The sequence below is a fragment of the Lissotriton vulgaris genome, chromosome 7 (genome assembly GCF_964263255.1).
Source record: "Lissotriton vulgaris chromosome 7, aLisVul1.2, whole genome shotgun sequence".
NCBI classification, from domain to species: domain Eukaryota; kingdom Metazoa; phylum Chordata; class Amphibia; order Caudata; family Salamandridae; genus Lissotriton; species Lissotriton vulgaris.
In genome coordinates this window covers 1756895565-1756909872 of record NC_141695.1, presented here as the reverse complement: position 1 = coordinate 1756909872, position 14308 = coordinate 1756895565, and the positions used below count along the sequence as shown (strand labels likewise).

The window sequence follows — 14308 nt, the reverse complement described above, 5'->3', positions numbered from 1 at the left end:
TCAGTGATGTCATCAGTGATGTCACTGACCTTGTCATGAATGATGTATCTGTGACATCATCAGCAGTGCATTGCGGTGGGGTGAGTTATAGTTAGCTCAACTAACTATAACGGCTGAATTTCTATGGATTTTTATGAGTAAAATGTTCAACTAACTATAATGCCCCTGAAACCTGTGTTTTTTCAGTGAATTTCAAAGGATTTTCAAATCCTAAATCCTAACTATAACGTCCCTGAAACCTGTGTTTTTCCTGTGAATTTCAAAGGTTTTTTAAATGGTAAATCCTAACTATAACGTCCCTGAAACCTGTTTTTTCCAGTGAAAATATATATATATATTCACTGAAAAAACAAAAGTTACAGAGACGTTATAGTTAGACTCAGGTTGCACTTGTACCAGAGAAATTCAGCAGTTCTAGTTACCTGAGCTAACTAGAACACATGCCCCACAATGCACTGCTTCTGATCTCATATATTGCAGCCCTCATGAGATGGTCAGTGCATCACTCATGACATCACTCATGACAAGACTGAGCAAGAGTCCAGTGGAATCCAAGGGTGGCTTCTTGAAGTCAAGAACCAGCAAGCAGAGGGGACACAGTCTATGCCTCTTGGAGGTGCCCAGGAGGCAGGGAAGAGCAATGACCACCGATGACAGAAAATGCAGGAATGATGACAGTGAATGAATGAATGTATGAATGTTGGATTTATAGAGCGCGTGCTTACCCTGGAGCGTCCCAGCACTGTACCACTGGGGAACACGTCCTGGCTTTCCCTGTGAGATGGTCCCTTTACTGGGCATCCCCAAGGTGAAGCCAGGCATCCCCGGCGGTGATGGGGCCGGAGTGGAGATTAAGCAAGCTATTGCCCAGAGTTGCAGCGTGGGACTCCATGGTTAGAGTGGCACCGAGGCGAGATTTTATCGGGCCCACTGACATTGGTCCTGCACCCGGCCGCGTCGAGAATTGAACCCTGGTCCCGGGTCGACCTGAGCCTCCAGGTCTGCCGCCTCTAACCGTTGAGCCACACTTCTCCACAGTGACATTGTCGCTGCAGCTGTGAAGACCAGGTGATGAGGAGAAAGTCCAGGAGCTGTTTATGAGCTGTCCGATGTCGAAAGCCAGTAACAGGGAGTTGGTGTCCGTTGATAGCACCAACAAGCCTTGGCAGCAGCAACATAAGTGTAAACGATGATGACACAATGTTGGGACCAGCAAGGTCCGAGGGTCTCACCAAGTGCAGTAGAGTCAGAGCAGGCCCCGAGCAAGCAGGGGAGGCCATGGAGCAGGAGAAGACCCTTGAAAGGTTCCACAGGATAAAGGCGCAGGAGTCGCAAGAGGATCTCGAGCAGCTCTCCTAAGAAGAAGGCCCACAGTGCAGAGGATGTTTATTTATTTTTATTTTGAAGGTTCTATATAGTGCAAACCAGACTCTTGCGAGTATCTGAGCGCTTTACAGGTCATCAATAGAAGGCAAGAGAAAGTATACAAATACATAACCAATAAAAAATACAGTCATATATACAGTTTAAAGAACCAGTAAATAGTCGTAGAGTTCACATGAATTTAGCCATCAGGATAGCTTTCACTTCTGTTTTGAAGGAGGAAGTGGAAGGGTTCATTCTTGTTTCACTGGGCAAAGTGTTCCATATCCTCGGATTCATACCAGAAAAGGACCGGTTATACGTTTTTTCTTGGCAAATCGTTGAGGTTGTAGGAGAAGAGTCTTGGCACTCCTGGAGGCTCTTCTGCCCGCAGAGAGCACCAGTTTCTGAGCTAGGTATTGTGGGGCATTGTGGTAGAGGGCCTTGTGTGTCATGCAAGCTATTTTTAGTGGAATTCTGGCTTCAAACGGTAGCCAGTTGAGGGCTCTCAGGTCTGGAGAAATGTGAGCGTTTCTCTTAGACCCAGTGATGAGTCGCGCAGCTGAGTTGATCATGGCTCTTAGCGGGGCTGTCGATGACATTGGGAGGCTGCATAGGGTTACTGCTCCATATTCCACGCAGCGAATTACTACGGCTTGAACTGCTTGTTTCAAGTCGTATGCGGGCAGAAAGAGTTTCAGTTTTCGAAGGGTCTTTAGGTGGAAGTTGGCTCCTTTTGTTGAGGTGTTAATGTGTTTCTGCATCTTTAAGTTATTTTCCAGCGTTACCCCTAGAGATTTCGCTGAGTTGACTATGAGTGGTTGTCTATTGAGAGCTGTTAGGTGCTTCATCCAATCCAGGATAGTGTGAGTTTTGTTAGGGGGAGCGATTAAAAGGAATTCCGTTTTGAGGGAGTTAAGTTTCAGATGGTTTTCGGCTAGCCAAGTTTGGGTTTTTTGTAGTCTGGTGTTAAGCGATTTGATGTCCTCCAGTGAGTGTATCTTGATGTATATTTGGGTGTCGTCTGCATACATGTGGAAGTGTATCTTGGTGAGGCTGAGAAGATCAGTAAGAGGTTCCATGAAAAGGTTGAACAAGATGGGTGAAAGGGAGGAGCCTTGTGGAACTCCTAGTGTGACTGGCATGGGAATGGACAGGGATTGGTCGACCTTGAATCTTTGGGATCTATTTTGAAGAAAGGAGGCGAACCAGTTAAATCCATTTGCAGACATTCCCATTCTGTGTTTCAGGAGATCAAGTAGGTTGTCGTGTTTGACAGTGTCAAAAACTGATGACAGGTCGAGAAGGATTAGTAGACTGGCTTCATTTTAGTCGTTGATTTTTAGAGCGTTGTCTAATATATTTGTCAAGGCTGATTCGGTGCTGTGACCTGCTCTGAAGACTGATTGAAATTGGTTCAACAAGTTGAATCAATCAATGTGACTGTTCAGCTGTGTAGTAACGCATTTTTTCAGGAGTTTGACTAACATAGGGATGTTATAGATCAGACGATAGTTATTAGAGTCCGAAGGGTCCACAGTAGTTTTCTTAAGGATAGGCGAGGCCTGCCCAGTTTTCAGAATGTCTGGAATTGATCCTTGAAGGAGGGATATGTTAATGATCTTAGTCCAAATGGGTAGTAAGAGAGGAATGAAGTCTTTTAGGTAGTTCGCAGGGAGCAGGTCCGTAAAGTGATTGGAGGGCTTCAGCGTGTGTTTAGTGTCTTTAGTATGGTGTCTTCACAGTAAGTGTTGAAGTGTGACCAAGTTGCATTGTTTTTTAGTTTAAATAAAGGGCGGTCAGTCGCAAGTGAACCAGTCAGGGGCAGTGATGGGCTCTTTTTCAAGTCTGAGATGTGTCCCCTCTGTTTGAGAAGATCTGATTTAATGGATTCTGTCTTAGAGGCGAAGAAGGAAGCAAATTCATCACAGTTGGGTGGAGAGAGTGGGCTGGCGTTGAGGACATTAGGTAGGCTCTTAGTTTGGGCTTTGGTAAGATCGAATCGCTTTTGGGGCGGTTCTTGGCTAGGTCTAGTTGAGACCTGAAGACATCGGTTTTGGATTTTCTGATATTTCTAAAATAAAATAAAATATGAGTTTCTGGAAGTTCTTAGAAGTTTGAGGAGGTCGGCTGAGGGTGGAGCTCTCCAGCGTCGTTCAATTACTCTAAGCGAGCGTCATCATTCAGCCTCCCATCATATGTGGTGAGGATGCTGATCCTGGCAGGAAGCCATGCTTGAGGCTGGAGCTTCTTGTAGCATGAAGGTCTCTAGAGTGCAGAGCCAACAAGCCTTGGCAAAGGCAAGTCAACAAGGTGCACATGGGTTTGGTCCCGGCCGTTCAGTTCGGCCTTTAACTATAACTTACTGGTTATCGTCGAAGCTGAGTCACAGCACCATGAGTGATGCAGGAAGGAAGGAAATACGTTGTTGAGCATACAACTGTATTGATGTCTTGAGGTATCTTACTCCCTCCACACAGCAAAGAGAACCAGACATGGTGGACCTTCTCTTTCAATGTGTCACTCAGCATCAGTACTGGCCATGGACAGATCTTGAATGTCTCATCATTCTGCTGTAACTCTTGCAGGTTGAATCTTACATATTGGAAGTCATTTCTGATAAGTTCTGGTTACTTATGATGTTGCAACAGAGCTGAAAGGACTTCTAGGTCTATGAATCCTTTAGTTTCTTCCATTTCCCGTGCTATTATTTCCAAACTATCCAGAGAACAGTGATATTTATCGGCAGATAATTAGCATAAGATTGGAACTTTACCAGTAGTAGGGAGAGATTTGACTGTAGGTGAAACAAGTTCATTATTGAAGATCCAATGTGATATGAAAAAAAGGTTCAAACTATTAGTAATGCTGAGATAAAACCAGTATATTACAAGCAGAATCTGTTCAATGTATCAGCCAGGGTTGGTTCTGGGATTCTGCTTAGAAACTGAACTATGCCTGGGGCCACAGAAAATAAGTATGTCGGTAGTGAGTCACCATACCACATCAGTACCACCTTTCGTTAGCTCACTATTTTGCAATAGCTGCTCTGCAATCAAAAGACATATACAAGTCAAAAATGTCATTAGCATGATTAACAAACTGTACACAATGAAAAGGCCTGTCATATTGGAAGACAGTTGTGCCTAAACCTACCCTCACTATAAAAGCACAGGGATATTTTAAAGATCGCTGGGACTTGTGGGGGACCTCATCCCTGGCATACCTAGGTTGTTGTTTTACATCTCATGCAGTAGAGCTTTTTTTCGTGTCAGGATCTTTGCTTTGTCTGAATGTGATCTCTCTGTTTTTAAAATAACAAATTTAGATTTATATGATAAGATTTATCCCAAAACAGAGCAAATAAAGCACAGTTTATTTCAACCTTTTAGGAAATGCTCTTTCAAATCCCATCAGAAGAACTGAATAATAAAACATGTACAGACTATTTCTAAAATAAATGCATAGCACAAAAACAAGCCTGTTCAAGCAAACGCAGCAGGCTAACTTTAAGAAATACACAGCAGGGGTATTCAGTGTATAAGAGAGGGTCTTACTTAGTATCAGCCATAGGATCTATTCAACGTATCAGAGAGGGTCGTACATAGTATCAGCAGTAGGATCTATTCAACGTATCACAGAGGGTCATACATAGTGTCAGCCGTAGGATCTATTCAATGTATCCGATAGGGCCGTACATAGTATCAGCCGTAGGAGGTGGTCAATATATCAGAGAGGGTCAAGCATAGCATCAGCCATAGGAGGTATTCAATGTATCAGAGAGGGTGATGCATAGTATCAGCGGTAGCATCTATTCAATGTGCCAGAGAGGGTCGTACAGAGTATCAGCAGTAGGAGGTATTCAGTGTTTCACAGAGAGTCGTTCCTGGTATCAGCTGAAGGAGGTATTCAGTTGATCAGATAGGGTCAGCTGCGCAAACAATGAATTCAGTTCTGGGGCCTGTGAGGAAGAAACAAAAGAGAGCATGAAGACACTTCTCAGCCTACTTTTGGGGTTGGCCAGGAGCTTAGAACAACATTATAGGTTGCATATGTTCTTTAGCATTTAATGAACCATATTGTGATAGGAAGGTCCAGCTACCCTTTAAATACCAAGTGCCTACAAGGGTTTAAATACATTTTATTAAATTCTTAACTTTGTGTCATTGTAGTTTGAGTGGAAGTGAGGGGAAGTATGGACAATAGAGACACCGTTCCATGTTTTCAGACTCTGCCTGTCCATTGTGTTGGTCTGAGTACTTGTGTAGTTAGGCTGCTTGCTCTGCAGGCGAAATGCCACCTTCCCTGGAGTTTGAGAGGATGCAATATCCTGGGTGGTCTCAATGATTTTATCTTTTCTTTTGTGCTACTTCAGCTGTGTGCACATTTTAATTTTTTGGGGTTTTATTGGGATTTCATGCTCAATAAAACTCCTAAAGGTGTCTATATTTCTCTCTATTATTGGATAACGGCCACATGCTTCAACATAAGGAATTGCGATTCCTAAATAGCAATTTTTAAGGAAATGCTATGTAGGAATCGCAATTCCTTATGCATGTAGGAATCGCAAAATGGATGGCGATTCCTAAGCATTACTGTGAGAAGTTGGCCAGGTATTGACTGTCCACTAATTTAAATGGGCACCTTGCATCAGCCCAGAAAACTCTTATGGTGATTTTAGTGGTCTCAGACAACCTTAGAAACTCTTTAAGTGGTAACTGTGGAAAGCAACCTTCAGGCTTAGCTCAGAATGCAACCTTATAGTATAGATTAAATGAGAAGAGAACCACACATAGGGGGTCATTAGGATGGCGGGCGGACTTTGCCCCCCCGCCATCCTGTCGGGGATTGGGACCGCCCGCCATAAGGGCGGGGGTCCCGTGGGTGGTATTAGGATGCGGCCGCCACAGTGGCGGCCGCATCCTGCATTTATAACATTGTGGCGGGCGGTGCTCTCTGCACCGCCCGCCGCAATGCCATAAATGAATATATGCAGTTGCATACACAATGCGGCAGGCACTGCACGGTGCCTACCGCATTGTATATGCAAATGCAGGGGGGTACTACAGGTACCCCCCGTGTGCACCCCCCACCCCTCCCGTCTTTCTGTCCGCTGAGGTCCCCCCCGCCATACTGATATGGCATGGGGGGGAACCGAGTGAGGATGTCGGGCGGATTGCCCCCGCCAGGCTGGCGGTGGCTATCGTCAGCCTGGCGGGGGCAATTCGCCCAACATCCTAATGGGCCCCTTAGTATTCATTTAAAATATGTATGTATTAGATAACACTATCTAGTATGTTACAGTATCACCCACACGGAGATAGACACAAAACACACAATACTTAAGCAAATAAATCACTGCAAATAGCACTAATACACAGTGGGCCCCAGGGAGGACCAAACCATATACTAATAAAGTGGTATAAGAACCATGACTTGAGTCAGATCAATGTCGAGAGGATGTAGAATTGCTGGGACCCCAAGGAACACCCAAGGTAAATAGATAGGGTCCCCACGGAGTCCATGTGCAGTGTGTGAACACAGCGCGTACTACGTACAAGTCTATGTGCAGGTCACAGTTGGATTTTTAAAGATTAGGGACCCTTTCCAGTGGACCCTGAAGAAACCCTGTGGAAGACATAAGGTTGGAGAGCCACCCTGGATACCATGGTACCCAAGTTTCCTATCCAATGGGAAGCTGGGTGCATAGGTGTGAAGTGGTGTCGGAAACCGCTGTCAAACTCAATGAAGGACTTCAGGAAAGTGCTGCTGCTGGAAAAGGAGAAAGCGTCTGGAGGAATACAAATGTGGATTCTTGAAGAGAAGAACATGAAAACAGAGGGGACAGTGTCTGTTTCACTCAGGGTGATCAGGAGACTTGGAAGACGGATGCCCTCTGTGACCTTGGCTCTGCAGATGGGAGGACCAGGCGATGCTGAGGACAACCAGGACCCGGATACGAGCTGTCCCACAAAGGATGTCAACTGTTCAGTGGTCAGAGTCCAGCTGGAGCACCAAGAAGCCTTGGCAAATGTAACCCATGCAGGAAGTCAAGAAAGTGCACGGATGGGACCAGCAAGGTCCAGGAGACTCACCACAAGCAGGAGACTTAAGGCAGGCCCTGAGAAATCAGGGGACCCCAAAGAAAGGTGACCCTCAAATGGACCCATAGGCCAAAGGCACAGAAGTCGCAAGAGGACCTCAAGCAGCTGAACCAAATGAGGCAGGTCATGATGCACAGGATGTGGTGTGGCTGAAGATGCTGGTCACAGGAGGTGTGCTAGGATGGGGCTACTTGGATGCCGAAGTTCTTTTTGCAAAGATGTCAACAAGCCTTTGCAACTGCAAAGGGGACGTGGAACCCAGGGGTTTGGTTATTGCAACCCCCACAAGGACTACTGGCCTCAAATTTTGTAAAAGGGTAGAACAGGCCTCAGGAGCTGAGGAAAACCACCACCTGTGATGCAGAGCTCCCGGAGTCCGGAGGATCTTGGGATCTGCAGACCAGTCAACTTAGTTGCTGTGCCTGCCTGCCTTCAAGGGAGATTACTTTGGTTGTCCTTTTTGCTTCACAGGCCTTAGAAAGTTACTGTACGGTGCACAGGCACAGACGATGCAGCAGACTGGAAGGGAGATGAAGTCAGGCCTAAATAAAGTCTAGCAAAGTCCAGAGTGCCGAGACGATAGAAGTGCAGTGGTTTCAGTTCTCAATCTTATCCCACGATGAATCTAGGGACCTACACCCAGGTAAGCCTTTAAGTACCCTAGGGAAAGGGTTGGAAAGATTCAGGGGACCCACGAAGTGAAGGTCTGGACAGGGGGGAGGTTACTCACATGCCCTTTGTTCAGTTTCGCTCCAGAGCAGGAGCCGACGGCTCCCAAGACTGGGTTGAACTGGACTATGCACTGGATCACCAAATGTGCCCCTCATGCAGACTTTCAGGTGCTGGCAAGCTCTCCCACCCAACCCTAATACACTAAATCCTGGCTGGGAGGTGGTCAGACCTCCTTGTGATAGGATGTCTATTGTTCTGCCTTCCCCTACTCAAGCCTGGCTCAGCAGCAAGAGGGCAGACGTGTGTCTCTGGTCGGCAGCAACCATTTTGTGCTGTCCAGAACTAGGAGGCTGGTACCAGGAACACTGAGAGCCTAACTGCGATTAGTTGCAACCATTTTTTAGATGGTCAGTACGTGATTACGCGTTGCCCCTCTATGTAGTGTATGGCTGCTTCATTTACAATCCGGGAGAATGGACTCCGTAGGCTGCAGGGGTATCATACAGTAGCACCCTCTCACTTAGAACCAAGCACCCTGCCCTCAGGATTCTAAAGGCCTGCTGTAGAGGTGACTTATAGGGTTTGAGTGCAGTGACCCTTAGATATAGTAAACCTATATCTTTAGTAAGTGGGGCATGCACCAACTTACACAGGCTGCAATTGCAGGCCTGTAGCTCCATTTTAAATGGTCTCTCATGGGTGGCATAATGAATGCTGCAGCCCATGGGAGACCTCTGGGGTACATATGCCCTAGGTACCTGGGTATCATATACTAGGGACTGACAAGGGTACCCCAGTATCCAATCTGGGCTGCACCTAAGTTCATACCACACCAGTTTAAAGAGAAAGTAGTTAGACTTTGCTCCTGATTAGAAGGATCCCAGTCAGAATAGTCAAAAACAGCATCACATCAAGCAAAAAGTGGGGGTAACCATAAGAACAAGATCTTAATTTCCAACTATTACCTACTAGTGATTCACAAATTGCGAATCGCTATTAGGCAATTCGACTCCATTCATTCCTATTGTCCTATATGCCATAGGAAGGTATGGGAGTGCATTCACAAATTGCGAATGCAATCGCAAGGGTGACAGGGGGCCTAAGGCCCACCAGGTGCACCCCCCAAAAAAGTAAGTGTGCACATGTGGTGCACACACATGCTCTAAGGGCATGTGTGTGTGCCACATGTCACAATGCTCTTTTGTGCATTTTTCAAAGAATGCGCATATTACCAGTAGACGTCAAGTTGATGCTAATTAGCGTTTCCTAAATGCACAGTTTGCATTTAGGAAAGGCTTGATGCATCGCATTTCAAAAATCACAAATTGTGATTCCCCAAATGCATTCGCAGTTTAGGTCATTGCATAAAATTGTGATTACCTAAGTTGCTAATGGAAAGCCTCTGCTGCATCGGAAAAGGCTTTCCATTCGCAAGTTAAGTAATCACATTTTCTTGAGTCTTGAGTTTCTTTCTGAAGTCTGCCAGGGAGCGTACTGTTTGGAGGTGGAGGGGCAGGTCATTCCAGGTCTTGGCGGCACTGTAGGAGAAGGAACAGCCCCCGTTGCAGCTGTTGAGGATGCAGTCGGTGGGTGTAAGGGCTTGTGAGGGGGAGCGCAAGTGTCCTGCGGGTAGAAGGAAGTTAAGTTGGTGGTTGATGTAGGACGGTCCTTGACCATGTAGGGCTTTGTAGGTGTGCGTGTCTTGTGGATGGGGAGCCAGTGGAGGTTGCTGAGATGTGGGTGATGTGAGTCCATTTGGGAAGGTTCAGGAATAGTCTGGCTGCAGCATTCTGTATGGCCTGGAGTCACCTGATGAGCGTGGTGGAGAATCCGGCATAAAGAGTGTTGCCGTAGTCAAAGCCGCTAGTGATGAGGCCCTGAGCGAGGCTCTTTCTGATGTTGACTGGAATCCATCTGAAGATTGTGCAGAGTGTGCAGAGGGTGTGAAAGCAGGAGGAGGCCACAGCGTTGACTTGCTGTTTCCTGGTCAGTTCAGTGTCAAGGATGCTGTCTAGATTGTGTGCATAGTCGTTTGGCCTGGGTGTATGACTGGTTCTGCTGACCATCAGCTGTGGTTCCATATAGATGTGTTTTTCCCAAAGATTAGCACTTCTGTCTTGTCAGAGTTGAGTTTAAGGCAACTGGCTTTCATCCAGTTGGCTACATTGGTCGTGGCGTTGCATATGATTGTTCTGGTGGTGGAGGGGTCGTCTGGGAGCAGGAGGATAAGTTGAGCAGTGTCTGCATAGGCAACTACTTTAAGACTGTGCAATCTGGCAATATCTGCGAGGGGGGGTCATGTAGGGGTTGAACAAGGTGGGGCTGAGGGATGATCCTTGGGGTATGCCGCATACGATGTTCTTGGGTTCGGAGGTGAAGGGAGGCAATCAGACACTCTGTGGGCATCCTGTAAGGAATGAGGCAATCTGCTTGAGGGTGTTTTGCTGTATGCCGGGGTTGTAGAGTCTGTTGCGGAGGGTGTGGTGGGATATGGTGTTGAACGCAGCCAAGAGGTCAAGCAGGATGAGAGCTAAAGTATTCCCATTGTTGAGGAGGGTTCTGATGTCATCTGTAGTTGCGTTCAGCGCAGTCTCTGATCTGTGGTTGGCTCTATTGCCAATAGGGAGGCGTCAAGCAGGTGGTTTTGTTCCAGGTATCTGGTGTGCTGTTAATTGATAGCCTTCTCGAGTACCTTGTCAGGGTAAGGGAGCAAGGAGATTGGTTGATAATATTTGAGTTTGCTGGGGTCAGAGGAGGGTTTCTTTAGGAGGGGTCTGCCCTCTGCGTGTTTCCATCTGTCCGAAAAGGCTGCTGTGGTGATGGAGGTGTTGATGATGCTGGTGAGTTCCCTGCTGATTTGATTGGTTCTGAGGATGAAAAGCCAGTTGCGGCAGGGCTCACTAGGGCCCCAGAATGGATGAATGACATGATGGCCGTGGTGGTCTGTGTGGTCAGTGGAGGCCATGTGGTAATCGTTGGGCTGGTGTGCGCTGGTTGGCCGAGACTGTTGATGTTGAGCACAGTGGGTTGGGGGTCAAAGTTGTTGTGGATGGTGGCGATCTTGCTGTGGTAGTCCGTGAGGGTGTAGCAGAGTTCTTGAGAGGGGTGACCTGTGTTATATGTGGCTGCTGGGTTACAGGATTTCTTGACTATTTTGAATAGTTATTTTGTGTGGTTTGTTGCTGTATAGATGCAGGTTGTGATGGCTTTTCTCTTGGCTTCCTTGATGCTCAGGTGGTAATTGCTGAGGGCTGCTTTGTGAGCGCCTCAGTTGGAGGTGTTTCTGGTGGAGTGCCATCATTTCTCGAGTCGGAAGCAGTTGCGCTTTGTTGTTCTGAGCTCTGGGGTGTACCAGCTTGCTTGTTTTGAGGTTTTGGTGTTTTTTTTAGTTTTGTCTGAGTGACTCTTTTGATGCATTTGGTGGCCTTTTCTAGGTCTGATGAGGCATCAGGTTGGGTGTCACTGAGGGCCTAAGTCCACTGTGTCTCTGTTACCTTGCTCCAGATGCGGTTGGAGCTGTGATGCTTATTGGTGGTGTGCTGAACACCGAAGATGTTGAAGTGAATGATGGCATGGTCGGACCAGGTGAGTTCTGTGATGTGGCTAAATTTGACTCTATCTCTGGAGGTGGAGATGGGATTGAGTTCGAGCCCAGCTTTGTGTGTCGGTTCAGTGACCAGTTGGGTGAGGCTAATGTTGTTCAGCTTCTCCTGGAGGGTGATGGAGTTAGCGCTGTTGGAATCATCGATGTAGAAATTGAGAGTAGGACGCAGTGGTATGAGTCAATGGCTAGGGGGCGATGAGGTTGGAGATGGCATTGTAGAAAGCTAGTCAAAGTTTCTGGAGGTGGAGATGGGATTGAGTATGTGCCCAGCTTTGTGCATGGGTTCAGTGACCAGTTGGGTGAGGCTAATGTTGTTCAGCTTCTCCTGGAGGGTGATGGAGTTAGCGTTGTTGGGATCATTGATGTAGAAATTGAGGTGACAAAGTAGGACACAGTGGAAGAAGTCGATGGCTAGGGGGGCGATGAGGTTGGATATGGCATTGTAGAAAGCTAGTCAAGGTGAAGTTGAGGTGTTCCATGAGAGGTGTGTGGTCTCGCTTTGGTAGCAATGCATTGGATGGTGTCCTTGAAGATGATTGCAATGCCGCCGCCGTGCTTTTTAGTGCAGTCTTGGTGTAGCCGTCGTGTGTTGCGGTGGCGATTTCGGGGTTTGAGGAGAATGCTGCGACCTGGTTGCAGAGTGAACGTGCTTTGAGCAAGAATGCATTGAGGTTTGTGTTGTACGTGGCCTTTAGGGGATGTGTGGTGCAGGCTCTTGTGTGGACTGGAGATCCTGTATTGCAGGAGAAGCAGCAATGGTGGCAGGTGGAGAGACCTTTTGGTTGCTTGCGGGGAGATGGTGCTGCAGTTCTTGTTTCAGTGTCTGAGGTCTAGGCACAAGAGCTCCTCAGCAATGAAGTGGAGGGGCAGGAGGGTCAGGGCTCCTGGTGCTGTGTGCATTCCAGGTGCCCAGGACAGGTGCAGACAGGCATGACTTTCACCCGCTGCATAGCCACACTGCGGACTCCATTAAGTAGGTCCTGGGGCAGGGCAGGGCGCTGGGCCACAGTAGGAGGGAGACAGCAGAAGGAGGGAAATGGCGGGAAGAGGGAAGAAATTAGAAGGAAAAGTCAAACAGAGCAGAAAAAAACATAACAGAGTATAGAAAAACAGAGGGCAGAAAAGTTATCAGAATATGCCAAAACAGAGCAGCAAAAGGCAAAACAGAAGGTAGAAAATCATACAGCAGAAAAACGAGCAGAAAAAGCAAAACAGAGCAGAAAATGCTAAAGAGAAGGCAAGAAACAAGCAGAGAAGGTTCAAGCAGAGGGCAAGTGGAGGGTAGCAGATCTACAAGATACTAGTGGACTGCGGACAAGCTGGACTGGAGTACTGTTGCAGGGGGAGCAGGCATGAGGACCCGCTCCTTAATTTATTATTTAAAACATATTTTAATATAACTTAATGTTCTATTCCTATAAAAAATAAACGTATACTACACAAACATAAGAAATTCAAAGGTTTTAGTTATAACTAAAAGTTAATTTGAACCCCGCCCAAACAGTACTATAAATCACAGACCTCTATACACAGTGTTGAGAACGTGCTAGCCAGTCTACAGTCTACTAATGAAAGCCACAGGTGCCCACATTTTATTATTCTCATAGACACACTGCCCACCGGGTGCTGAGCCTTACTCTGTGCTGATCCACTGAGGTTGAGCCATTAACTTATAGTCTCCGTACGTCCTTTCTCTGACCCTCAGTGGATACATTAGGCAACAGGTCGCAGTGTCCTTATCGTTAGAGGCTGCTGCTCTGCCTCTTGCTTCCCCTCAGTTACAGCCACAGATGTAAAGATAAATATTAGAGTCAGAGGCTGCCTCGTAAGTGAAGTCCTCAGGACATACGTACAGAACATTGTTAGAGGATGGGGATAGCCATTGCTGCTCAGTCTGTAAACTTTCTCCCCAAATCCAGTCTCCCTAAGCCCACACATGAAAGGACAGAGAATGTTGTTTTCCAGGTCTCAGTAGTTATATATAAATCTAGGCCAGAATGTTTTACTGGAAGGGGAGGCTTCCAGTATACATCTTACACAAATGAGCATGCACACATCTGTGCACCATAGTGCAAAGGGTATGTGCTGTGCTAGGCAGCTTTTAAGAGCTTCAGTGCAGAGGAGGACAGCAGTAGCAGGCCATTTTAAATTAATACTTTGGTGGCACTGTTGCGTTGTGCTAAAAAAAATACATCTACCCCCCCTCCCCCCCCCCCACTACCCCTGCCCCCCCCACAGAGTGGTCTATCGCCTCAGTCATTCTTTCTATTCATGTGATGCTGGGCTTTTTTATGGCTTTTCTATGCGGCTGAAGATGGTGCAGATATTGCAGTGAGGAGAAGAATGTGGCGTTTCCCATTGCTTACCTTTGCAGGTGGTCGTATGTTGCCTGATCTCCATGCTGTAATTTCTGCAAACAAAAGCGACAGTATTAGGATCCGTTCAGAAGATATGCTGCTGGATTGTATTGAGATGGGCAGTCTTACTATAACTTTTATTTTGTTTGTTTCCTCCATTAATTTTTCAATATCGTTTCTCTTATATATTATGGTATTGTATTCTTGCA

General features: G+C 46.7%; 1 protein-coding gene across 2 annotated transcripts in view; it reads right to left on the bottom strand.

Moving 5' to 3' along the window:
• Positions 1 to 4705: 4705 nt before the first annotated feature.
• The window catches only part of LOC147706594 (uncharacterized), a 141302-nt gene continuing 131699 nt past the window's right edge, over positions 4706 to 14308 (bottom strand). For both annotated transcript variants that reach the window (XM_086933086.1, XM_086933085.1), the window contains 2 exons: positions 14109 to 14152; positions 4706 to 5323 (listed from right to left, as the gene is read on the bottom strand). In XM_086933086.1, the coding sequence (XP_086789212.1) occupies positions 5311 to 5323; positions 14109 to 14152 (57 nt within the window). In that variant the 3' untranslated portion in view covers positions 4706 to 5310. The remainder of the gene's footprint in view (positions 5324 to 14108; positions 14153 to 14308) is intronic.